At 38.5% G+C, this 26,158-nt stretch overlaps 1 protein-coding gene across 1 annotated transcript; it reads right to left on the bottom strand.

Moving 5' to 3' along the window:
- Positions 1 to 2,892: 2,892 nt before the first annotated feature.
- Positions 2,893 to 14,872, bottom strand: atp6v0b (ATPase H+ transporting V0 subunit b). Its single transcript, XM_057856474.1, has 8 exons — positions 14,584 to 14,872; positions 13,760 to 13,808; positions 8,250 to 8,333; positions 8,021 to 8,098; positions 7,680 to 7,749; positions 7,536 to 7,587; positions 7,165 to 7,355; positions 2,893 to 3,791 (listed from the first exon to the last, which is right to left on the bottom strand). The coding sequence occupies exons 1-8, from the start codon at positions 14,666 to 14,668 to the stop codon at positions 3,765 to 3,767; spliced, it is 636 nt and encodes a 211-aa protein (XP_057712457.1). The 5' UTR covers positions 14,669 to 14,872; the 3' UTR covers positions 2,893 to 3,764.
- Positions 14,873 to 26,158: the final 11,286 nt, after the last annotated feature.

Below are 26,158 nucleotides of genomic sequence, written 5' to 3' on the forward strand. Positions count from 1 at the left end.
CGGTTGTATGGGTGAATTGGTTGGACGGGTGGCTGGATGGATTGGTCGGATGGATGAGTCAGATGAATGGATGGGTCGAATGGATGGAAGGATGGATAAATGGATTGCAGCTGCATAGATAGCACCCCCAAAAAGAATGGAAATACAACGAGAGAGGTAGTCTGGAAGTCTGCAAAGGGGCCAGAAGCACCAGATGCAGAGCTGCAGGAATTTCTGTCATGTATTGGTTCTTTAGCTATCAATCTACCATGTCATTCATATGCCTGTGGTAAGGTGGCAAGAATGAATAACACAGAAAAACATCCAAGCCTGGGTACATTTTGCAAAAAGAAACATGAAAATACATGTGTATGTGGCAAACTAGTCCCTTCATCTCATTGATCAAATGTATTTATGAAATGCATGGATGTGTCAGAATATTTTTTCCAGATTAACACCAGCACTGTGCAAAAACAGAGGTTATCATTTTTGGCTCAAAAAAGGAGTCAAACTCACCTTGGCTTTGTCATTGACAGGAACAAATCAAGCCAAAAATGTAATTAATTATTCACTCAAACCTCAAAGTTGATCACTAAATATCTATTACAACCTTAAAAAAAAAACAAGTCCAGACGAGACATGGAAAAATCTACCCACGCATTCATTTTTAGTAGATTATTTCAATGGCATATTTGCAGGTCTCAACAACAACAACAAAATCAATCAGGATCCTGCATGTAATTCAGAATGCTCCTGCCATTACACATATCAGAAAACAACCATAATACAACAGTCATGAACTCATTATACTGACTTTGAGTCAAAGGAGAGACTATAAAATCTTACTGCTGGTCTAAAAAACACCTGGCCTTGGACGAAAAACACGCTTGGTACACTTGACCCCTACGAAGAATCTAGACCTTTAGGTTGTACTGTCACAAGGGCGTAGGTTCGGTCTCGATAATGGCAGGGATGATATAACAGCATAAGCTGCATGTACACTTTTTGCTTGACAGGACATTAATAAGACCAAGAACTAAGAACTAATTAAGAACTAACATAAGAACTAATTAACTAATTAATTGATGGCCTAAAGGATTAATGCAAAATAAATCTGTATTGACTTGTACCAACTTTCAAACTGCAAATTTTACTGTATAATGTCTTAATCTGATGATTTTTCTTAAATCTAGTCGAATAATTTTTTTCGTTTTTGTTTTGAGTTTTAAAGGCTAGTTAACAGATAAATGCATCAGATTCTTCCACTTACTTTTAGTGTATATTACCATTAGTTCTTATTAGGCCCATACATCTAAAAGTTGGTCATTTTTCATCTAAATCAAGAAAAAAATGGTCAAGTCATCAGCCAATCAAACGTGCGTTTGAGGAAAAATAGCGGCTTACTACCCAAGTTTTGCAGTTTAGCAAGTTCACACAGTTTAATGTTATGCTAACTCTAATGCAGGTCGGACTTTCAGTAGCAAAAGTGGTGTGTTTCCCACCTACACAACACTGGCATCTTTTTAAATTTCTCACAGTGGCTGCTGCTGGTCGAAAAAAACTTCTAATATCCCTCCTCTTCGAAGGAGGCAGCATGTTGTTGACAGAAAGTAAACAGATTCCGAACACTGACTTTGCCTTTCCATCATTATTCAAAATAATTCTTTAAAAAAAAAAAAAAAAAAAAAAGTAAATTATAGTATACTACTATATATAATAGTATAATAATTATAATTATTCACTGCCAATCATATTTGTCACACAGAGTGTCATTTGAAAGCTATTCTTAGTGTAGAATCTGTATTCTGTAGTATTTACCCAACATATTTTAATATTCATTCTGAAGTATGTGGGATTAACTCCAGAAATTCTTATTTATAAGACGAACATGACGTGCTTTTATTTTGAAATGTTCACTGGAGGTACGTTTGCTAAACCGCTAACCGAAAGCTTTCCACTCCGTAAAAAAACATTCTTCGCCGTTGCTTGTGGTGTCACTAATAGATTTAATTTTATTTTCATTAGCAAATGCTGTTAACCAGCTCTTGAGTGCTATTGTATGACTGATTGGAACTGGACTGCATTGTTTGGCCAGCTAAGCGGCGCTAAATGAAGCTAAGCGACTGATGGTGCGTGTGTGTGCGGGAGAGATAATATAAATGCAGCATTCAAATGGCTTTTTTTTTGTTTTGTTATTTATTTGTTTGGTATCCTGACATAATTATACATGACGAATAGTTGGGGGTGCTGCTGGCTCCGGTGGCCCAAGCCCTTGCTCGTTGGGGCAAGGGCAGCAGGTTGGGGGGGGCCCCCCTACTGGTTGGGGGCCTAAGGCGATTGCCTACCTCGCCTGAATAGTAGATCCACCTATGCTTGTACTGTCACATCAGTTTCATTTTTCTACCTTGAGAATTTTTGTTTTTCTATGGTCTTGTATAGTAAACCGGTCATGTTCATGATGTAAAAGGCTAAAATAAGTCATCTTTCTTGGTCTTATTTTTTATCACAAAAAAATCTAGTTTTTCAACAGTAAATACACTCAATGTGGAAACCTAAAATGACAAAATTAAAGTTTTTCCAGTCAGAGGTGGAATATCTTAGGCTATATTACTGAATAAAATCAAATATAAAGGTACACAGGTTAAATCCCTTAAATAGGATATATAGATTTCAAATGAAAAGCTTTCACATTTTAATTTTGCAATAACGGTACAAGGAGAAATCTTAAGAACTTTAAACGATGGGATGGAAGACTTGAGCATTTATCCGTACTAACGCTTTATAATTGCGCCACCTAGATGTTGAAAGGTAACACTGCAACTCATTGGTAAAGGGGAGCAACAACATAGCAAATAAGAATTGACATTGAGATTGTAGTTTTAATTTACATTGATACTTATGAGGACACAATGAGATGTTTGTCATTTTTATTGGACATTTACTTTCATCAACGTCACATGCACATTATTACACTCACACAGCGAACAGACTAATATGGAGTTCGGTACGCGCATTAGTTCAGGCTCGATTGAGCCAGTGAGAAGCGGTTGAAATCACATTTGTAACATTGATGACAATTAAATCCGTTAGAAGTATTTCACAATTTCAGGGGAATAATTACAAGGAAGCAGTTCATGAGTTAGTTCGCCTGGTCTGCCAAATCCAAGTAAAACTAAACTTTTACATTTTAAGTTCATATAGTACAGCTCATTTTACTTAGAACTTGTCTTTTCTTCCCCTGCTGATTCAGAAACAATCAACTGCAAAGTAATTGATGACTAAAGCAATTATGAAAGGTACAAAAACAACAATTAAAAGATGCTAAGTGGCAACAGATACAGGCAGTCCCACCAGCATTTTCACGGCGAAGCTTCCAAACTGTGAAAATGTTCCACATGATTTCTGGCCACTTCTGTGTGTCGTGTCATAAGACAAGTCCACTCAAAATCTCACTCATGGGGGACATTGGTGCTAAGGTTTATTTTCCTTTAAATTTCAAAGGGTCACTAGTTACAGACCAGGCAACAGTAAAGAAGAATACAATGTTAAACATGCTTCACAGAAGGAAGAAAATGAACCACACAAAATTTCAAAACACACACTCGCACAAATATGTTCAAATACTCTATAATGTCATTTTTAACCAACATTCATGAAGAGGATGAACAGCTGTTCTTCTTGAAATGACAGTTAAAGACAATACCAGGTAAACATTTAAATAATTTACGATGTACTATTTACACATCTTGTATTTTTTTCCAGCGTTGTCATCTTCTTGTCCTCTTCTAGTCACCCATCTTTACTTTTGACGTCTTTAGGGAGAAGAAAGACTCGAGTCATTAACTTTTACATAATATTCATATTCAATGCATTCTAAGGGTGGGAACGTCTGGATACCTCACAATACGATTTGCCATATAAGGTTCATGATAACGATGATACAACAATTATCGATACAAGCGGAAGGAAATCAATTATTCTGCTGTATGTGATCCTAAGCTTTGTTCATCCTTCTGCTGTGAATTGGAATGAGTTCATCACTAGTAGACGTCCATTCCGTTTGAATTGGGAGGGATGGTAGCCAATAAGTTAATTTTGGCACGTCCGCGGGTCGCCACCTTGTCGATTCTGGCGCGTCCGCGGGTCGCCACCTTGTCGATTCTGGCGCGTCCGCGGGTCGCCGCCTTGTTGATTCTGGTGCACTCACTGGTCACTCGCTTGCTGATTCTGGTGCACTCACGGGTAACTCCCATGCTGATTTTGTGGCATTCGAGGGTCACCTCCTTGTTGATTTTGTGGCATTCGAGGGTCACCTCCTTGTTGATTTTGTGGCATTCGAGTGTCATCTCGTTGATTTTGTGGCATTCGAGTGTCATCTTGTTGATTTTGTGGCATTCGCGTGTCACCTCCTTGTAGATTTTGGGGCATTCGCGTGTCACTTCCTTGTTGATTTGGGGGCATTCACGGGTCACTTCCTTGTTGATTCTGGTGCACTCACTGGTCACTCCCTTGTTGATTCTGGTGCACTCGTTGATTCTGGTGCACTCACTGGTCATTCCCTTGCTGATTCTGGTGCACTCGTTCATTCTGGTGCACTCACTGGTCACGCCCTTGCTGATTCTGGTGCACTCACGGGTAACTCCCATGCTGATTTTGTGGCATTCGAGTGTCACCTCCTTGTTGATTTTGTGGCATTCGAGTGTCATCTTGTTGATTTTGTGGCATTCGAGTGTCATCTTGTTGATTTTGTGGCATTCGAGTGTCATCTTGTTGATTTTGTGGCATTCGCGTGTCATCTTGTTGAATTTGTTGCATTCGCGTGTCACCTCCTTGTTGATTTTGTGGCATTCGCGTGTCACCTCCTTGTTGATTTGGGGCCATTCACGGGTCACTTCCTTGTTGATTTGGGGCCATTCACGGGTCACTTCCTTGTTGATTTTGGGGGCATTTACGGGTCACTTGTTGATTTGGGGGCATTTACGTGTCACTTCCTTGTTGATTTGGGGCCATTTACGGGTCACCTGCTTATTGATTGTGGGGCATCTACGGGTCACTTGTTGATTTTGGAGCATTTATAGGTCCTTTCCTACTGATTTTGGGTCACTGAAAAGAAAGTGACTAAAAAAAATGATAAGAAGTGACTCAAAATGAATGTAAATGCCCTAAAATGATCAGAAAGTGACCTGTAAAAGCCCACATGACTGGCTTTGAATCCTCTTGTTTTCCTCCTCCACCTCCATTGACGGCGCTAGACGTCCAATCCAGCTAAAATGAATTGGATGTGTCGCGCAGTCAATGGCAGTCAGTGAGCTAATGTGGACACTATTGAATTTGGAAGATTTTGGTAGCAACTTGTTGATTCACCTTTTTAAAACGATACATTGATCCTTCCTGGGAGCACATCGACAATCTTGTGGGCTACAAAGTATCGCGATATAGAACCCTTTCGATGAATTGTCACAGCCATAATGCATACACAGCAAAAACATTGCATCATTTGTAGAAATAATGGTTAATTGATAATAATTTTTACATCTGTGCATTTTGGATGACTTTAGGAGATCTAGATTTTAAAGAGCATATGACACCAGAAAAAAAGTCTTAAATGGCATTATTATGTGAATTAGAATCATATTTTGAGACGATTCGACTATATACAACAATTTAGCAAAGCGCAGATGACGAGAAATTAGTCTTTTAATCTGCCGGTTAGCCACGCCTACCATTATAGGGCTTTAGCGTCCTCAACAGGTGGATGACGTCAGCGGTAGACTAGGCTCATCGGTTTTACTATTCAGCCCATTGAGGGGGAATTGTTCAGAACGAGGAAAACGCGACGAAGAGAGCTGCAAAATGTCATTGTTTCAGTCTCTCTACTCCCAATATTTTTACAGGATATTCTTTTTATCCAATTATTTTTCCCCAATAGCTATATAAATGGCTTGAGAAGGACCAGTCAGCCCGTCGAGGGGGAACTATTCACAATGAGGAAAACGCGACGAAGAGAGCGGCAAAATTTCATTGTTTCTGTCTCTTTACTTCAATATTTTTACAGGATATTCTTTTTACCCAAGTACTTTCCACAATTGCTAAATAAATGGCATGGTCATGACAAATAACAATCTTGTGCTAAATGGAATATAAAATAATAAAAATCCATTTATTCAAGACGAAATGGCAAAATTACTCCATAATGGTCAAAACAGTCGACTTCACCTTTACTGTCACACCTCCCGAACGATATTTTATGACACCTAAATCGGACATATGTAATTTCCCTTCCCCGGCTTCGGAGAATGTAAACAGACCAGAAGGAGTGACAGCTAGCCGACATGCTAACCCGAACCGAGGGATGTTTCAAAGTCTTCGAAGTGGAAAATCACACATAACTAGCCTGGATTATTTGACATGACGACCCGGTTGTCGAGTTTCTTTGCGGATCGGCAAACCGCCCGGCGGAGAGCAATTTACAGTTCGTTCCCTGGAGGAGGGTGGCTGGAGTTGTTGTGTAGCTAACGCGCTAACAGCTAACTGCTAACTGCTAATGAGCATGAGGATAGCTTTTTACATGCCTATCAATGATCAAACGTAAGTAGTCCTTTATTTAAAGGAATTTTATAGTGTTTACTTTGTAATCACTGTATTCGTATTTGACATAATACAAAACAAGATGTTTACTCACTTCCTTGTAAGTCCAATGGTCCCACAGTAAATATCCACGGTGAATGGGAACCTTTTGAAACTCCAAAAAGGCGCATACGCCTCTCCCGCATACAGAATGATTTTTCTGCAGCCGTTTGGCTGGCGTGATGCAAAAAATAAAAGTATTAATCCGCAAAATCAGCTGAATCCTTCGTCCTCATACACAACAGTACACTGTATAGTGAAGAGAACGTCTTCTACCGTACACGTCACAGCGCCCTCCTCCTCAATGCAAGACCGAAGCCGGAAGTCACTCATTTTCATGGCGCGGGATTCAAAAAACTAAATAAATATAGCGATCGCTTCCACACACATCCAAGCGGTCCATATCATTCAGGGGCATAAAATACCGCGTGTATTATGAAATAAACATGCTTTTTCGTGTCACAGGCACTTTAAGGTGGAAAAAATTATTATGGTATTTGTATTAGTCAACGTCAAAAAAGGCCATGTTTGACCCAAACAGAACACAAGGGTTCTAACCTGCAGGATAGCCACAATGACACCGAAGAGGCCGATTGCGCTGCCGAAAATCTCCACAATAAGGATCTTGACGAAAAGGCTGGCGTTCTGGGCGTCGGCCAGCGCCGCCCCGCTCCCCACGATACCAACACAGATGCCGCAGAAGAGATTGGAGAAGCCCACTGTCAGTCCCGCGCCGAACATAGAGTACCCTGATCGCACACAAAGACAGGGTTCCACTATAAATTACAAATTAGGATAGACAAACTCTAGTGACTAGCACTAGTGACTTTTTTTTTTCTTTAAATTGTTAGAAGAGCTGTTGACTTGCTCGTTTGTGTTGGACCTCCTGTGTGTAACCTCATGAGGTATTCATCATTTTGCCATCTTACCCGCTTGGTAATTCCTTGCTCCGATTGTCTCAGGAGTTGTTCCGCTGAAGTTCTGCAATAGAATAGGAATCATATTCAGAAGCATTTTAGAAAAAAGATGCAAAAATATATTTTTTAATACGTTATGCACAATGTGATGTGTACCTCAGCCATGTTACTGATGACAATAGCCATAATGATGCCATAGATTGCAACAGCTTCACAGAAAATTATGCTAGGAAAAGATATAAAAAAATATTGGATTAAATGTATTTTAGGAAAAATTAAATACATGTTCAATGTCGGTGAAAGGGTGAGTCATTTATTTTTACAATCTTTCAGGAAATATTCATTCATCTTTCATGCAAACTATGGGCAATGGGGGGAAAACTGGAATTTGACTCCTTAAAGATAAAAACTCAATATGTTAATGAAATAAATAGGTTTACAAATAATCCTGTTACCCAGCCAATTAAATAGGAGCAAGTACACCTTAACATACCTACCTAACTAAATTTTTGGTTTTAATGCGAGGGGCCTTGACTCCGCCGCCAATGATGCTTGATCCAGTGATGTAGATTCCCCTGGGAAACAAACACACAAGCAATGAGAAACCCTTTTTTATGAAACAGTCTAAAATATTCCACTTCCACAATATTTAAGATTTACTTAAAAGAGGAAACAATGACAAAAAAACTTCCACAATGTGTCACTAGTCATGCAGTCACTACTCACCAAGCGGCTCCTACTACAGACAGCGAAATGGCCAAACCAATACCCAGATTAGCCCACATGAAAGGTGACGTTTCTGTGAGGAACCTGCAAAAACAAAAAAAATTCATTTAATCTCAGCGAGCATCAAAGGGAAGGATTCTGGCTATGCATTTTGCTTTTGTCAAAACCAGAAGACCTGAAAGCTTGCAGTTTCACATTAAAGCCAAAGGCTGAGGTGTCCTGCAATTATTTATGGAGTTGACGCAGAAGTTTTCAGACAATGGCTGTATTGAGAATAGGGATGTCCCGATCCAGGTTTTTGCACTATCAGTATCGTCCGATACTGATATTGTTTTGCACTTCCGATCCGATACTGGCCGATACCGGCCTATCTGAGCATGTAATAAAGTTTAAAATTATTTCGCCTCCTTACTTAGTTGTCAGACTGAAAAGGGTTTTAGTACTCTTGATAACAACTAGCCAGCTGAATTGGGTGAGTTTGAATAACTAGTGTTGGGCACGTTACTATAAAAAAGTAATTAGTTAATAGTTACTCACTACTTCTTCCAAAAAGTAACTGAGTTAGTAACTGAATTATTCTATAGTAAAAGTAACTAGTTACCAGGGAAAATAACTATTTCCGTTACTTTAAAAAGAAGTTGTTGTATGTCAAAGAATTTGAAATTTTCTGAGCAATATTCGAGTCAGTTGAATAGAGAAGAACAGACAGGTAGTTGTGTTATTGAACCTTGTAATATTTATTGCACCTCACCAGCAACAGATTTATCCTACACTTGACGTGCAACAAAAATAAACAGATTTGAATTGCTTAACACAGATGTCAACAAAAGCTTTGCCCGGGACTTAAATTACACTTTACATGCACATTCTTTCCTTTAATTTCGACCAACTTGAAATAGTGTTTATATCTCCACCTCGTAAAGGACACATTTTCCTCTGAATGCTCTGCCATCATATCCCTCTGCATCTGTTTTGCGTGTGTGTGTGTGTGTTTGCGCACCCGCTGTTGTGGTTTGTGTGTGAAAATACCGGCTCTGAAGTAGATGTGCTATTAGGCTCGAGCGTTTACGTCACAAAATGGGGGATCACGTGAGATCTGACAAAAACGCAGCCATTTTGGAAGCAGGTCTGACTCGCGGGACATTAAACTTTAACTTGCCAGTCCGATAAATAGACAAACTCGTTACTAAGGCGAAGAACAGATACGTGATCAAACTTAAGGATGTGAACAATGTTGACCCTTACGAGCAAGCCGAAGACAAATGGAGTAAATATGTCGACTGGCTTCCACAATCAGGGTCCCCCCAGGATTGATAAATTTAAATTCAAGACTTTTAAGACCTTTTTTTAATGCCATTTCAACTGAAAATTAATACTTTTTTTGCACCCATTATTCAGATAATATTGAATCATATTTAAAAAATAAAGCACTGAATATCAAATTTAACCTCAATTACTAAGTTTGTTTGACAAAAGAATGCACATTTACTGAAGATACAATTAAAACACATTTAAATATAAGGTGTTTCAGATTTTTTTCCCCCAGGATAAAATGGATTTTACACTATTTTTGTAAAGCAACTTCAGAAATTACACTTGCAATACAATAGGTTTCCCTTTTAAGAGGACCTAGTGAAGGTGGTAGGTCGGTGATTGTCAAGTCGGTCACCTTAACTGGTGATTGTCAAGTTGGTCACCTTAACTGTAAAGTGCTTGGGAAAATCTTGCAATTGGCAGTGAAAGTTTAAAAAACAGCCACTAAATGGCAGTAGTTTACCATTAATTACCACAAAATGAAAAAGCTACACATGACCATTTCCCTTGGTAATTGTTTTTTTCTAATTACATTACAAGAAGTATACAAAACACATGTTAATCCTTTGTTAGCTATTGAAGACATTTCTTTTAATCAGATAGAGGAAATCCATTCTCTTATTCAATCAAGAAAAACATTTAAATATACCAGGAGGTGTTTTACTATCACCTACATTATAATTTGTCTATCACCATGCCATGTTGTTCAGATCAACGTTACCCCGCACTCGTTCCAAAAATAGTGTCAACCGTGTTGAGTATCTGAGGGTGATGGTGGATCTACGACTCCGGTTTATCCATGCTAAGGCTAGTGCACCTGCCAATACCCCATTGAACATGGCTAACTCTTGAGTTAAAACTACGAAATTCACATTCATTCGAAAGGCAAACCGTGCAGAAATACATTATTGCATCTAACACATTTTAACTGGAGAAATTGGCAACTTACTTTGAAATGTTAAGCAGGTCCACTGCCTTCGCATGACCCATAAACTACGACCCAAGGTATCTGGATGCGACTTGGTCGCCGATCCAATATCTCACATGCTGGTCCAACTGTTTGGACTTGGTTGTCTTGTTGAGGCTTTCATCGAACATAACAACGAAGGCATCTGAGCAGTTCCTTAAGTTAGCACACAGTACTGTGCGATTGCCTGCTGTTGTGATGTTGATGCTAATGATGCTAACAGCGCGCACGCACGAGGTGCATTATGATTTGTAGTGCAGTGCATCGTAAAAATTCTACGCGTCATCTTCGTTATGGATTAAAAAAATAAATTAAAAAAAAAAAAAAAAAACTTCGTCACGGATATAATTTAGGTTGCACTGAGATGTTCTTCAAAATTAAAACCACGGTGAAAAAATTCCAGACTTACGACAGCTAATCTAATACTTTTAATACCTTTAATAATGGAAAACTAAATTCAATGCTTTTTTATTACTTTTAATAACCCGCGGGTACCCTGTAGTACACGACAGTCCTTTTAGATCTCTAAGTGCAAAATAAGGCGTCATTATAACCTGTTGGGCAGAAAATGATGCCAATACCCAGCGATCAAACTAAGTTTAAGACTCAAGATTCATTCGTTTTTAAGCAAGCTTCCGGACTCTCGGGAGCAACATTTGATAAACTGACACACAGCCAGGATGATCACCGACGACGTGGACAGCGCATTTACGTGACAAAAATAAGGTAAGGTGATGCAAAAAAGTAATCAAACCCCTGTCTGTGTGTGCTAATGCCATCCACACGACAGCTCTGGATGCTAACTATCTACATAATAATGTAACGAATCGGGTTAAACTATAGTGGGGATATTTGCTTGCGTTTCTGAATGCAATGCATGACTTACAGTGGTGCAGCAGACAACAGCCGTGTGTTGTATAATAAAGAATTGCAACTTTACTAAGCGGGTGACACTTTGTTGACGTTACAATAATATTGGAATGAGTTGGATCACACAGTAGTTTAGCGTGAAGATCTACAAACCATTTTTTCACATCACTCTACGGCTGCGTCACTAGAGCAGGAGTGCTAGCCCCCTCAATGGGCTGAATTCTAAATCCGATGAAACCAAGACCCTGCCGACGTCATTCTCCTGTTGGGGACGCTAGAGCTGTATAACGGTAGGCGTGGCTAACTGGCATATTAAAAGACTAATTTCTCGTCATCTGCGCTTTGCCAAATTGTTGTGTATAGTCGAATCGTCTCAAAATACGACTCTAACTCACATAATAATGCTATCTAAGACTTTCTTTTTAAGCCTGTCGTAGGCACTTTAATTTACTGTCTATTGTAGAATTTTGCAGAATGATTTCCCAACCCATGTATCGCCATATCATGAGATCATCTTTATCGTGAGCCTTGTATCTCAAATCGTATCGTGAGGTAACCAGAGGTTCCCACACCTAGTATACATGGCCTCACGACAGAATCATGAAAGCTCAATTACTAACGTGCTAATTTGCTACTACTTCATTCGTGTTTCAACTAGGAGTGGGAACCTCTTGGTACCTCACGATACGATACGATTTACAATACAAAGCTCACGATAACGATGATCTGACGATACAACGATTATCAATACGCTGGTCAGGGTATCATTCTAAGATATTCTAAAAAAAAAAACTAATAAACAGAAAAACAAGCTTCTGCTGTGAATTGGAATGAGTTTATCACTAGTAGACGTCCAATCCGTTCGTTCATTCGCTGCCATCCCTCCCACTTCAAACGGATTGAATGTCTATGGCCGTCAGTGGCAGCCAATGCCAGGCAATGAGGTCATTTTGGGCCATTTAAGGTCATTTACCTATTGATTTTCAGTTACTTCCTGTTGATTTTGGGGTATTTTATGAGTCACTTCCTGTTTATTTTGCTTTACAGAACAGGAAGTGACCTGGGAATCACCCAAATGAATAGGCAATGACTCAAACTCAACAGAAAATGACCTGTAGATGCCCTAAAATGAACAGCAAGTGACCCGAAACTCGAATGACTGTAAATGCTCTGGTTTTGAATGAACGAACGTTCCCAGTTAGAGGTGTGCAAAATTTCCGATTCTTAGATTATTCGCGATTCGGCCGTGGAAGATTCGAGAACGATTCACAAAAATCCAAATTCCGATTATTGAAATATGCCAAGTAAAGCGGAAGTACAACACACTCAGCGCACCGCGCGGTCAATGAGCAACGGAGCGAGAGTAGCTAAACATCATGCTTCTCATTACCCGGCCCCTCAGGTAATGCCAATGCTCAACTCACGGCTCTAGCTCAACTCATGCCACGAGATAAAAAACTCAACATACCTGACTGCTGCTGAAAAGCTGCTACAAAAGTACGTCATCCACATAATGTTACGGTAGATATCATTTATATAGGACTAGATGCACTACGCTAGCGGTAGCGTTTGCAGCACATCTACAAAAAGCTAGATGCGGACGTAGTAAACGGCCGCCATCTTAAAGCAGTACACTTCCCTGCAAGGGTGTTGTAGCGAACCTTCCAAGCAAACCTAATTAACTTTTTATCTAAAATACTCCTAAATCGGTAAAATATTGACTTGAATCTATCTTTAAAATAGTTTTAAAACTTTCACATGTCGAAAGTAGACAAAAGGGAAATTATGGATTAACGGGAGCAATTTTAACAACTTAACGGTTGATTCACAACATTAAATTAATTGAATGTAGTTTAAAGCTGCTGATACAGAATGGGGACTGGAGTTTTTTATTTACTGTTATTTTTGTATATTTGTTTACTGCTATATGTTAACTTGATACTGAAATAGTAGTTTGGTTTAGCCTGAGAGTATTTTTGAACTAATGTACAAAACATAAAAAAAAAAAAAAAAAAAGGGGGGTGCATCAATAATCGTTTTAGAATCGAATCGGAGCATCTGAATCGTAATCGTAATCGAATCGTTAGGTGCCCAAAGATTCCCAGCTGTATTCCCAGTCTAAATGGATTTGGCTTAGAGCACTGTCAATGGCAGCCAAGAAATTGACACCTTTTAAAAACGATATCTCGATTCTTGACAGGAGCATATCGATAACCTTTTGGGATACTATGTATCACGATATATCACCATTTCGATATTTTGTCACACCCTTAGTTTCAACTATATAGTTTAGATTTTGTCACTACCGAATGAATGAGAGCTTATATATACAGCATAAAACACAAAAGGTTATACTCACCATGCCACATCGAAGCGGAATCCTAAATCGAATATTGTATAGCATATGCCTGGAAGAAAACAAAGTATCCATCAAGACAATTGGTATTATTTATGTATTATGTATTTTTTTCTTTTGGGTTGGTGTGCTTTGTTTTGGTTTGATGTTTGTCATTCAAGACACTGGGTGTGTGTTTGGTTTTTGAAAATTCAATAAAAAAACAAGTTAAAAAAAACAAAAAAAAAGACAACAGGTATTTAACAAGATTTACTGTTGTGCAAGTGCATCCACTCCTGTTAAAAATAACATTTAAGTGCAAATATGCCCTACTTATGGTGTGATAGCTCACTGTATCATTAGAACGGAGGCCCTTGCGCGATATGTAGCCACCTACGTATGTATACATTTATTTGAGTCACTTAAACCACTATATAACCACATAGAAACACTTCTCCACAAGCAAAACACACAAATACGACGTTTCCTCTTGATAGATTAGCAAAAATTAGCAATGCGCTAAATGCTAGGTCAACTCTTCGCCGGTGAAAAGCACGCCAACGCGGTCTACATTTTGACAATATGGGGCTATATTTTCCTGATAATGTTTGTAAATATTCTAAATCGGGTTCATAAATATTTATCGTGAATTACTTTTTATTTCAACGGTATGTATTATTCGCAAAGGGAGCCGCAATGCTACATTGGCTATCAGTAATTAGCTAGATCCCAAACAACTGTCAAAGGTAACAACAGCAAAAACAAACCAGGCATTCCATGGTTTATAGTCAACGAATTTCTTAAAAACACACACCATTTAACTGATTTAACGGTGGAAATTATCTTACCGACAACGAGTATGGTGCTCCAGAAGGCCAAAGTGACCCCCGTGTAAAGAATGGCGTGTCCGTCCATCATCCACTCTAGCAGCATCGATTCGGCCGTGTGCTAAAGTAGGGATAAGTGTAGAAACCCTGGGCTAAGCAGCACAAATAAATACGTCGATATAAATATAATACGTTTAGTAATTGAGTAGGTTTGGGCTGAAGCGGAAGAGAAACCCGCCGAGGACGAGCGTGAAAGCAGAATCAAGCCAGTGTCAGCTGATCTTCCTTGACAAGCATGTGACCACAGAGCCGCGTTCCATTTTGATTGCTCTTCCCTTTCTCCTTCATTTATTAACAATCTAAGTTCTCTTGATTTGTCGTTCCTGTTTAGTCACGCTTATAATGTTTTTTTTTTTTTTCATCCAAATGAGTCCAATTACTGGAAACACGTGCCATTTAAATCAATGTAAAATTACAAGCGTTCAAAACGACTAGGACGGAGAAGGCTACGTTCCATTCTGGAATCTGCACTTTCCTTGCAGTGTTTGGAAAGGACTCTAGATGTCACTGTTGTCGTTTGTTTTCGGATTCACAAGCGCCGAGATATAACTAGAATTCAAAAGATATTATTTGTTACTACAGTAAAAAGTACAGAAACTACAGAAAAAAACTTTTGAGTATTTAATAAATTGTATAATTCTTTAGGCTACTTTTTTATTTATTTATTCACAAATAACAGAAACCTCCCACATTGCATTTTTAAACAAATTTTAGTGATTTTACACTAAAATCAATAAGACTACTGTAATTTTTTGGACTATAAGCCGCTACTTCTTTCCTTCATTTTGAATCCTGCGGCATATAGTCCAATGCAGTTTATCTGTTGATTTATTTAGATTATTAGGTAACACTTTTTTTTGACACCAGCTTCATAAGACTGTCATAAGACATAATTTTTGTCATAATTTAATAATATAATAATAAAATAAATAAAAATAATTTAATTTTATCATAATTTTGACATGACACTATCATGGGCATTAATGAATGCTTATGACAGATGTCTTAATGTGTCATCCAGAAAATAATGTCACTAACACTCGATTTATGTCCAGCTCAGATCTTTTACATCAGTGTTTTTCAACCTTTTTTGACTCACGGCACGTTTTTTTTTTTTTTTTTGGGGGGGGGGGGGGGGGGGGGATCTCGCGGCAAACCACATACCAAAAATGTTCCAAAATTATTTTCTATATAGTAAATTTAATTACAAAATAATTTCTCAGTATGTATACTTACTAACTTGAGCCTGTTTAGATGAACACAAAGTCGATATCCTTATTCTTCAACAGTTCTCTGTGATTCTGTTTTCTTTTTTTATAGGTGTCAGGCTTGAAAAAGCTCAGAATTATCAGACAGGGGGTCTTGCGCAATGTTTTTAACCACATCCGGGCTGAGCATCTCGCAGACAATTGCTTTGCAGGCAGGTAGTATTAATGTCTCTGTCACAGTGTGGGACTTTTTCGATTTAGCAACAAAGTAACTGGCTTTGAGGGCTTTCTCATTTACCTTCGTAGTTTTTATCAAAAAAGTTGCCTGTTTCTCTTTGTTTTCACGAACGCGAACAAAATTGTCCATCGAGTAATTTTGAAGTGAATGTGTTTGGTCTGGAGATGACGTTTAGGAGAGCTGTTCGTCTCGCGTTCAATAACTGCTCGGATTTCTAGCCGTCAACCATTTTGCTGTCCTTGACAATGTGTTGGAATAAAGCACAGGGGGAGGATTGATGGTCGTCACATATGGATAAAATAGAAAGGAAACTTTCGAGTATATCGACTCATGACGAGTCTAACCAAATAATGTGCAGTAGACGTGCTGGGGTCCACACTGTCGCGGACTACAAGGTCGTTGATGGCTAGAAATCCGAGCAGTTTTTGAACGCGACACGAGCAATCTTGCGCTCATCTGCACACGACCGAGAAGTTTCTACCTACTCCTTCCTACCTTCCTACTGCAACTCCGCCCGACGACGGGAAAAAAAATTGTAATAGCACCGAATGGGGAAATAGAAAGGAGAGGAGTCGGTGATGATTTTCCAACTTTCTTGTGGCAACAATGGAAAATAATAAACAAAATAACAGCGGCATCAGCAACATGCGACCTCTAACTATGCTCTCACGTTGTTCTCCTTCCCTCCTTGCTTGCTTCCCACGACGTCACCACTCTGCAGTCTGACGGCCCCTTCAAGGGCCCGCTCAGTTACGGACATTACAACATTTATATATATGAATGTGACATTAGATCATTTCTCGCGGCACACCTGACGATCTCTCATGGCACACTAATGTGCCGCGGCACACCGGTTGAAAAACAGTTTTAAATCCATTCAAAAGTGTGATAATTTGCCAGAAAACATTAAATGACGTCTGTTATAAGCAGTCATTAATGCTGGAGACAGTGTCATGTCATATTTATGATTGTCTAATGACAGTTCTTATGGCACCACTGTCAAATAAAGTGCTTCCAAATACTATACCTAGCAATTAATGAAACAACTGGAACAGTAACTGAAGAAATAATTATCACAGAACATGAATTTTGATTGTTAGTTACACCTGTAGCGCTGCAATGCATGTTTGGAGGCATGTTGGACAACAACAGTGTTGACAGCAGGTGGCAGCAGAGGTGGACTGTCTGACCGATGGCTAAATGAAGCTTCTTGAAGCAATGACGCTTTGCAGCCAATTGGTTCAAAGTTTCATGGTTGTTCATTTGGTCTTATGATGACGCTGTTAAATAAAGTGTTACAGGTTAATATCTTTTGGTAAAAAATATCTCATAATAGAGTGAGGACAGCTGCGGTTTATAGTCCAGTGCGGCTTGTTTATGAACAAATGCCATTTTCGTGCCAAACTTTTTTGGGTGGCGGCTTAGTCAGGTATGCCTTATAGGGCAAAAATTACAGTAATTAACAGTAAGAAAAATAGTTATAAACTGATGAGATTATGTTTTTTCCCCTGAAACTTCTAGTTAAAAATATTAATATTGTTTTTTCATGTTAAATATATATATATATTATTGTTTTAGTTACTGTCTATTATTTAGCAATGACGATGTAACCAGTATTGAATACATCTGCTAAGTTTGAATTAAAAAAAAAAAAAAGTGCAAAAATTCGTATATTTTCCAACAGGTTTCCTGAATTCATAACAAAGTCACATATTTCACGTGACGAATAATATGAGTAAAATGAAAAAAATACCACAAAAAATATATAGGTATGTGTTTTTAACGAGGCAGAACGAGGCAGAATTTGCTACATGTATACCATTCTTAAAAAAATAACACAAGAGGCCTGCTCGTCATTACAAGATAATACAAAGTACAATAATAAAAGCCATGAAAATAAAGGAAATAAGTACGTTCTCCATCAGTGGCGGAACAAATGTGAATCGGGCCCTGGTGCGATGAGCATGAACTGAGTGGACCCTCCAATGGGAGGTGCTAGTGGACAATTACAGTACAAAATCAAATGATTCTATTTTTAACATCGTCGTATGCTATTGTTTAGCCACAACTGGATTCATTACCTCATTACTCTTAATCCTTCACACAGCCACTGGAAACATTTTTCTCGATAGTGTTATTTATTTCCTTGACTTTTCCTGTGAAGAACTCAGATAAGGTTATTTGGTTATTATCTATTTAATTAATAGTGTTATTATTATTTATTATTATTATTATTATTATTATTATATTATTATTATTATTATTTTATTTACTTTTGTTCCGTGAAGAATCCAGAAAGGGTTATTTGATTGTGGCTTTCTGAAAAACAATAACTTTTTACATTTAGGCACTCCTGCAATAGTCACACTTTTTCTGTTACAAACTGTCCCCGACCCCTCATCAGAGAAGGGAAAAGTTATGTGGCCCTCACAGGAAAAAGCTTGGGGACCCCTGCTTTAAACACTATATTACAGCTCCGTGCATCATCTTACCTGTCTGTTTAACCCTCCCCTTGCCCAACAAACCCCATCTTACACCCGCAAACCAGGCCCCTTAGAGGCCTGGGTGGGGCCGCACTCACAACACCTCCCTCAGTTCTGCCGCTGGTCTCCAATCAGCCATTTGTCACCCTTGAATTTACACCAAAAATGCCAATACTTCAGAAATCCTCCAGGTTTGTTTACATATGAACACAAATGTGTACTGGAGCACTGATGATCAATTTACCAAGAAAATGTAATTACTCAATATGAAATACGGACCTGTTTAATTAGCCAGTGTTAGGGCCTCCGCCCCTCCCTCCTGACACCTAACCCACCTTGGGCAGGTGCACGTGTTTTTATCTGATTACAGGTTGAGGCGGGTGGAGCGGCCACAGGTGAGGGCAACTAACAATCAGCCTCCCTTAAAAGCCAGTGGACGCCACCACCTCGTCGCCTGATCAACTCGTCTGGTTACTTCCGTCAGTTGCATCTCGCCATTCCTTGATTCATCATTTTTGATTACTGGTTGTTGACATTTTTGCTCTTGCCCCAGGACTTGTCTTATGCGTGCCGATTGTCGGATTCCACGCCTGCCTCTTCCCGAGCCTCCGCTTCGCCTCCCTGCTAACCCCTCCAAGCCCGCCTTCTGCCTTGGCGCTCGTGTCATCAATATTTGTGTTCACCAATAAAATATCATTCTTCACAACCGGCTGACTGCTTTGGGATCCCCTCCTTGCTCACAGAACCCTAACAAGCCACAACACTATTACAGTTTGACCCTCATTAAGATTACTATGCTTTCTTAAATTATAATATGGTACATATATATTATATACTATATTTAATTTACTCTTCTATCAAATGTATTTTTCCAACATTGAAATTAATTGATATGCCTTTGCATGGTCTTCATAATTGTATAGACAGGTCAGTTCGGCCAGCCACTGCGCAACGCCTTCAGGTAGTGGGCCCATCCCACAATCCGCTTCAGTTATTCGCAGTCAGTCGCAGCGACACATGCAGCGATTAAACGCCGGATTTAGGATAAAAGTAGGAAAGCTGTACCGCATACAAACAGGAAAGATTGTCTCAGGAGTGATTTGTTCGAGGATTCAAGGTAATTATTATATTTTTCGTACCATGCATGCATTTTGAAATGTTGTGAAAAAAAATTAACGGGAGAAGTTAGCCACTACGGCATTGGCGTATTTACGTGAAATAAATTCTAACCGCCCAGCTCTTTGCTCTTTTAACAAAGAATCGAAACAGTTTTATGTCCATATCTATAACGAACTCAGGAATTTAAGCAGATGGCGCCACAGTGACTTAGAGATGTGCAGAATATTCGACATATTTACTTAAGATAAATGCTAACTGCCTGTTTTTTTTTTGCTTTTAACCAAGAATTGAGACTGTTTTGTGTCCATATCTATAAAGAATTCAGGGATTTAAGGATTTATTCACAAGAATTTCAATGTAAAAAGATCTTTGTTGTGGTAAGACGGCACCACAGTGACTTAAAGACGTGCAGCACATTCGACATATTTACTTAAAATGTTAACTGCCCGTTTGTATGCTCTTAAACAATAATCGAGACTGTTTTACGTCCATATCTATAACGAATTCAGGAATTTAAGCAGACGGCGCCACAGTGACTTAAAGATGTGCAGCATATTCGACATATTTACTTAAAATAAATGCTAACTGCCTGTTTTTTTTTTTTGCTTTTAACCAAGAATTGAGACTGTTTTGTGTCCATATCTATAAAGAATTCAGGGATTTAAGGATTTATTCACAAGAATTTCAATGTAAAAAGATCTTTGTTGTGGTAAGACGGCACCACAGTGACTTAAAGACGTGCAGCACATTCGACATATTTACTTAAAATAAATGTTAACTGCCCGTTTTTATGCTCTTAAACAAGAATCGAGACTGTTTTACATCCATATCTATAAAGAATTCAGGAATTTAAGCATTTATTCACAACAATTGCAATGTAAAAAGCTCTTTGTTATGGTAAGACAGCACCACAGTGACTTAAAGACGTGCAGAACATTCGACATATTTACTTAAAATAAATGTTAACTGCCTGGTTCTTTGCTCTTTTAACAAAGAATAGAGAATGTTTTACGACCATATCTATACACATTTATCCACAAGAATTTTCAACGTACAAAGCTCTTTGTTTGTGTTTCCACTTGGTCAGCTTTGACGGAGATAGGCCCCCTATTAATCGGCCCCGCGCCCAGTGTCCCGTCAATACCATTCTGAAGTCAATGGCCTTTGAATAATCTACCAATCCAACCATAAGCAACCAAAATAATACTTCTTTAAATTAATGTTTTTAAGAGAAAAAATGTCACAAAATTGTGAAAAGGTGTTTTTTTTTTGTATTTAATACAATTAGTTTGGTTCCACAGGGGACAAAATGTTATTTGGTGAGTTCACAATTAGCGAATCAACCATAGGCAGGTGTTCATTCTACTGTTTCTAAATAGCTTTTATTGTCTCTATGGAGTTTAATAAGCTTCAAATTAATTAAGTCACATACTGTATTACCATAACTTACATAATATGAATGAAAAGTTTAAACCAAAGCAAACAATAATTCCAACGAACATGTTTAAAAAGCCATCGAATTAGTAATACAGTTCCGTAATCCTTTGGCCTTGTTTTGACCATGCCTCATATTAAGCCTATGACATTTAGAATATTTCAGTCAGATATAATTATCCACCAGCTAAGGCTGTTTTCCAAAAAGGGCTTTAATATTCAATGTTAGTAATAGCGTTTCTCCTTCAATAATGGAAGGATTTTTTCCCCCCTTCAGCTTTAGACTTTGATCTCAAACAATATTATAGACAAAAAAAAAAATCCAACGTTTCGACAATACTTGTTTTTTAGCAGTCTAATAAATTGAATAAATGTAGCTTTTTTTTGTGTGTATGTCAATGAAATGCTCAAGTACAACAAGCTAACAAGCCAGACATTAATGTTAATCAAACACTTTCCAGAAGTCATCAATTGGTATGCATCTTTCATGCAAATCATATAGTACTGAATCATTAATAATAATTAAAAAAAAGAATATCTAAATTACACTGCTAATGTTCCACCCTTAATATTAATACAATGAAACATGACTTGATTCTCAAGAGGTTTGAAGCCGGCGGACATAAATAGAGACTCGAAAATTAATCTCAGCCCATTCATGCTCAAGCATTAGCAATTAATCATATTCAGCTGTCATTCAAATCATTAGTATTCAGTCACGTAGGGACTGTTAGCATGCTTAAACAATAAGAAGTAGTTTTCAAGCTGAGACTTGATGCTAGACTATAACCAAATCTATCTCTGCTAGCTGATTAACATGTCCGACAGACACTAATTAGATAACTGTCTCTCTTCTGCTAGCTCATTAGCATCACTGGCGATAGCCGAAAACTTATCCAAGAAATCAGTGCACGCTCAAGGTCGTTTTTACAGGCATTCAGTGTGATTTCATATAAGTCAGCTATAGGTTATGCCCGTGATACTTGGGTTTGCCATTTAGTATGCATCCTCATGCCTCGGGTGCTAACGGGAAAAATTTCCATGAAAAAACAAAGCATTGTGACCTCGCTATACAAAACAAATTGCACAGGTCATGAATACATAGCGTATTTATAGAATAATCTAAATTGTCCATGGGGGGAAATATGAGTGTACATGTGGCTAGCACGCAGTTCAGGGTGTGCCCTACGTATAGCCAGGCCGGCCCAGCCTATATGCAGACTATGCAGCTGCTTAGGGCCCCTGACCACTAGGGGGCCCCCAATCTGGCAACCTCATTTTATACGTTGTTAATAGAGCATCGTGAATAATGTGGCGCGCATTGCCGTTTATCTATGCAAACATCCATTTTCTTGTCATTACAATCTGGCAACCTGGGGAGTGACGTTGAACCTGCTTTGCGATGATTGGTGCTCAAACTTGCTTGGAAAATAGATGCACGAATATGTCGAAGAGAATTTATCCTTGAATTTGTGAGTTTTGATACTTGATTACATGCTTAAAAAAATAAGTTTTCAGAAAAAGGTGTCATCTACTGTATGTACTGACAATTATTTGGTGGGAGAGGTTTGAAGTATGCAGTGCAACAAAATCTGATTAATATACAAAATATGGACGTATGGGTTGGATTGCATGTATGGGTTTCACACTACACTGTGACGAAATCGTCGGCCAAAAATATGGGCCCCTTGGCATTATTTTGCTTAGGGTCCCCAAATGGCCTGGGCCGGCCCTGACGTATAGGATAAGCGGTACAGATAATAGACAAATGGATGTTAATATTATATAAATATCACGCAGGTGGAAAAAGGATGTTAACTTTGTTTCCTTTTTAATTTCAAATAATGTACACTGCTGGCCAAAAGTATTGGCACCCCTGCAATGCTGTCAGATAATGCTCAATTTCTCCCAGAAAATGATTGCAATTACAAATGCTTTGGTAGTAATATCTTCATCGATTTTGCTTGCAATGAAAAACACAAAAGACAATGGGAAAAAAATTAAATTATCATCATTTTACTAGGACTGTCAAAATTATCGCGTTAATGGGCGGTAATTCATTTTTAAAATTAATCACGTTAAAATATTTGAATTTGACGCATTTAACGCACATGCCCCGCTCAAACAGATTAAAATGACAGCCAAGTGTCATTTCCACTTGTTACTTGTGTTTTGGGGTGTTTTGTCGCCCTCTGCTGGCGCTTGGGTGCGACTGATTTTATGGGTTTCAGCACCATAATTATTATTGACATTAACAATAGCGAGCTGCTAGTTTATTTTTTTGATAGAAAATTTTACAAATTTTATTAAAACGAAACATTAAGAGGGGTTTTAATATAAAATGTCGATAACTTGTACTAACATTTATCTTTTAAGAACTACAAGTCTTTCTATCCATGGATCGATTTAACAGAATGTTAATAATGCTAATGCCATCTTGTTGATTTATTGTTACAATAAACAAATACAGTACTTATGTACCATATGTTGAATGTATATGTCCGTCTTGTGTCTTATCTTTCCATTCCAACAAGAATTTACAGAAAAATATGGCATATTTTATAGATGGTTTGAATTGCGATTAATTACGATTAATTAATTTTTAAGCTGTAATTAACTCGATTAAAAATTTTAATCGTTTCACAGCCCTACATTTTACACAAAACTCCAAAAATGGGCCGGACAAAAGTATTGGCACCCTTTGAAAAATCATGTGTTGCTTATCTAATTTGTGTAATTAACAGCACCTGCTACTTAACTGGGGCACATAGCAGGTGGTGGCAACAACTAAATCACACTTGCAGCCAGTTAAAATGGATTAAATTTGACTCAACCTCCGTCCTGTGTGAAAAGAAAGAAGACCAAAGAACTGTCTGAGGAATTGAGAAGAAAAATTGTGAGGAAACATGGGCAATCTCAAGGCTACAAGTCCATCTCCAAAGACCTGAATGTTCCTGTGTCTACCGTGCGCAGTGTCATCAATAAGTGTAAAGCCCATGGCACTGTGGCTAAACTCCCTAGATGTGGACAGAAAAGAAAAATTGCCGAGAGTTTTGCAGATGGTGGATAAAGAACCTCGACTAAGATTCAAACAAGTTCAAGCTGTCCTGCAGTCCGAGGGTACAACAGTGTCAGCCCGTACTAACCGTCGGCGTCTGAATGAAAAGGGACTCTATGGTGGGATACCCAGGATAACCCAAATTCTGACCCAGAGATGTAAAAAAGCCAGGGTGGTGTTTGCCAAAAACTTACCTGAGAAAGCCAAAACGTTTTGGAAGAATTTTCTCTCGTCAGATGAGACAAAAATAGAGCTTTTTGTTAAAAGGCATCAACATAGGAGAAAAAAAAAGAGGCCTTCAAAGAAAAGAACACGGTCCACACAGTCAAACATGGCGGAGGTTCCCTGATGTTTTGGGGTTGCTTTGCTGCCTCTGGCACTGGACTGCTTGACCGTGTGCATGGCATTATGAAGTCTGAAGACTACCAACAAATTTTGCAGCATAATGTAGGGCCCAGTGTGAGAAAGCTGGGTCTCGCTCAGAGTTCATGGGTCTTCCAGCAGGACAATGACCCAAAACACACTTCAAAATGCACTACAAAATGGTTTGAGAGAAAGCCATGGAGACTTCTAAAGTGGCCAGCAATGAGTCCAGACCCAAATCCCATAGAACACCTGTGGAGAGGTCTCAAAATGTCAGTTTGGAGAAGGCACCCTTCAAATCTCAGAGACCTGGAGCAGTTGGCCAAAGAAGAATGGTCTAAAATTCCATCAGAGCATTGTAAGAAACTCATTGATGGGTACCGGAAGCAGTTGTTCGCAGTTTTTTGTCTAAAGGTTGTGCTACCAAGTATTAGCCTGAGGGTGCCAATACTTTTGTCCAGCCCATTTTTGGAGTTTTGTGTAAAATGATTTTTTTTTTCATTCTCTTTTGGGCTTTTTCATTGCAAGCAAAATAAATGAATATATTACTCCCAAATCATTTGTAATTGTAAACATGGGAGAATTTGAGCATTATCTGAGAGAATTGCAGGGGTGCCAATACTTTTGGCCAGCACTGTACGTATGTTAAAAAAATAAACTAGAAAAGAGGAAGCCCTGCTTACAGCCAAATTTAAAAAGTAGGACACACACACACACACACACACACACACACACACACACACACACACACACACACACACACACACACACACACACACACACACACACACAAAAAACATTGAATTCCTACTGTCAGTTATTACACAATGCATTTAAATACCTAGCCAATATTATCTCAGGCTATCAACAATATACTGAAACCAATAAAAGTATGTTGCTACTGAATGAACTATGAATGAACTATGTGCGTTTTTTTCTTTTAAATTCGGATAAAAAAACAGACTTTTTAATTGTCAGAAAATGGCAGGTTTTGCCTTGAGCAACATACTGATGTGTCTTAAATAAATCCATAAATTATTCATCATCTTCCAAACCGCTTATACTCACAAGGGTCACGGGGGTGTTGAAGCCCATCCAAGCCAACAACAGGCAGGAGGCAGGGTACACCATGATTTTTTTTTTTTTTTACTTTAAGCCGTACATACAAAAATCTTCGAGAAAATTGTTGGTATTTGCTCATACATAATCTTTGTTATATAACCACTACATCACTACTAGGTGCTTGTCACTTATTCACTTTTTTTCCCGATCTGTGTACTGTACCATGTGTTTTTACATTAGACTTATTCAAGGGTGTAGGTTTGCATTGGGACGGTAGGGACATAGCTCTACCAACTTTTCAGGATACTCAAATTGTCCTCACCAACTTTTAATATGCCTTATTTGCATTATGAAATGAGTTCAGTAGGTAATTTAGATTGTCTTCACATAGGATAGAATTGACCCTACCATTATTGAGTGAATTATTTTTATGATGTTCAGCTTTATATTTTCCCCTTTTCACTTGCTGAATGTGCTAAATGTCCATTTTTCCCCCCTCAAACGCACGTTTGATTGGCTGATGACTTGGCCCCACCTCCACCCCACACACACTCACAGCCCCAACAGAATA

The sequence above is a fragment of the Corythoichthys intestinalis genome, chromosome 14, assembly GCF_030265065.1.
Source record: "Corythoichthys intestinalis isolate RoL2023-P3 chromosome 14, ASM3026506v1, whole genome shotgun sequence".
Lineage (NCBI taxonomy): Eukaryota > Metazoa > Chordata > Actinopteri > Syngnathiformes > Syngnathidae > Corythoichthys > Corythoichthys intestinalis.

Bases quoted from the DNA above. Each gene is read 5' to 3' on its own strand.
- atp6v0b (XM_057856474.1), bottom strand. From the start codon at position 14,668: ATGCTGCTAGAGTGGATGATGGACGGACACGCCATTCTTTACACGGGG. The intron at 8,334-13,759 runs GTGAGTATAACC...TTGTTTTTGCAG, and splicing joins TTCCGCTTCGATGTGGCATG to GTTCCTCACAGAAACGTCAC. The intron at 7,750-8,020 runs GTAGGTATGTTA...ATCTTTTCCTAG, and splicing joins AAAACCAAAAATTTAGTTAG to CATAATTTTCTGTGAAGCTG.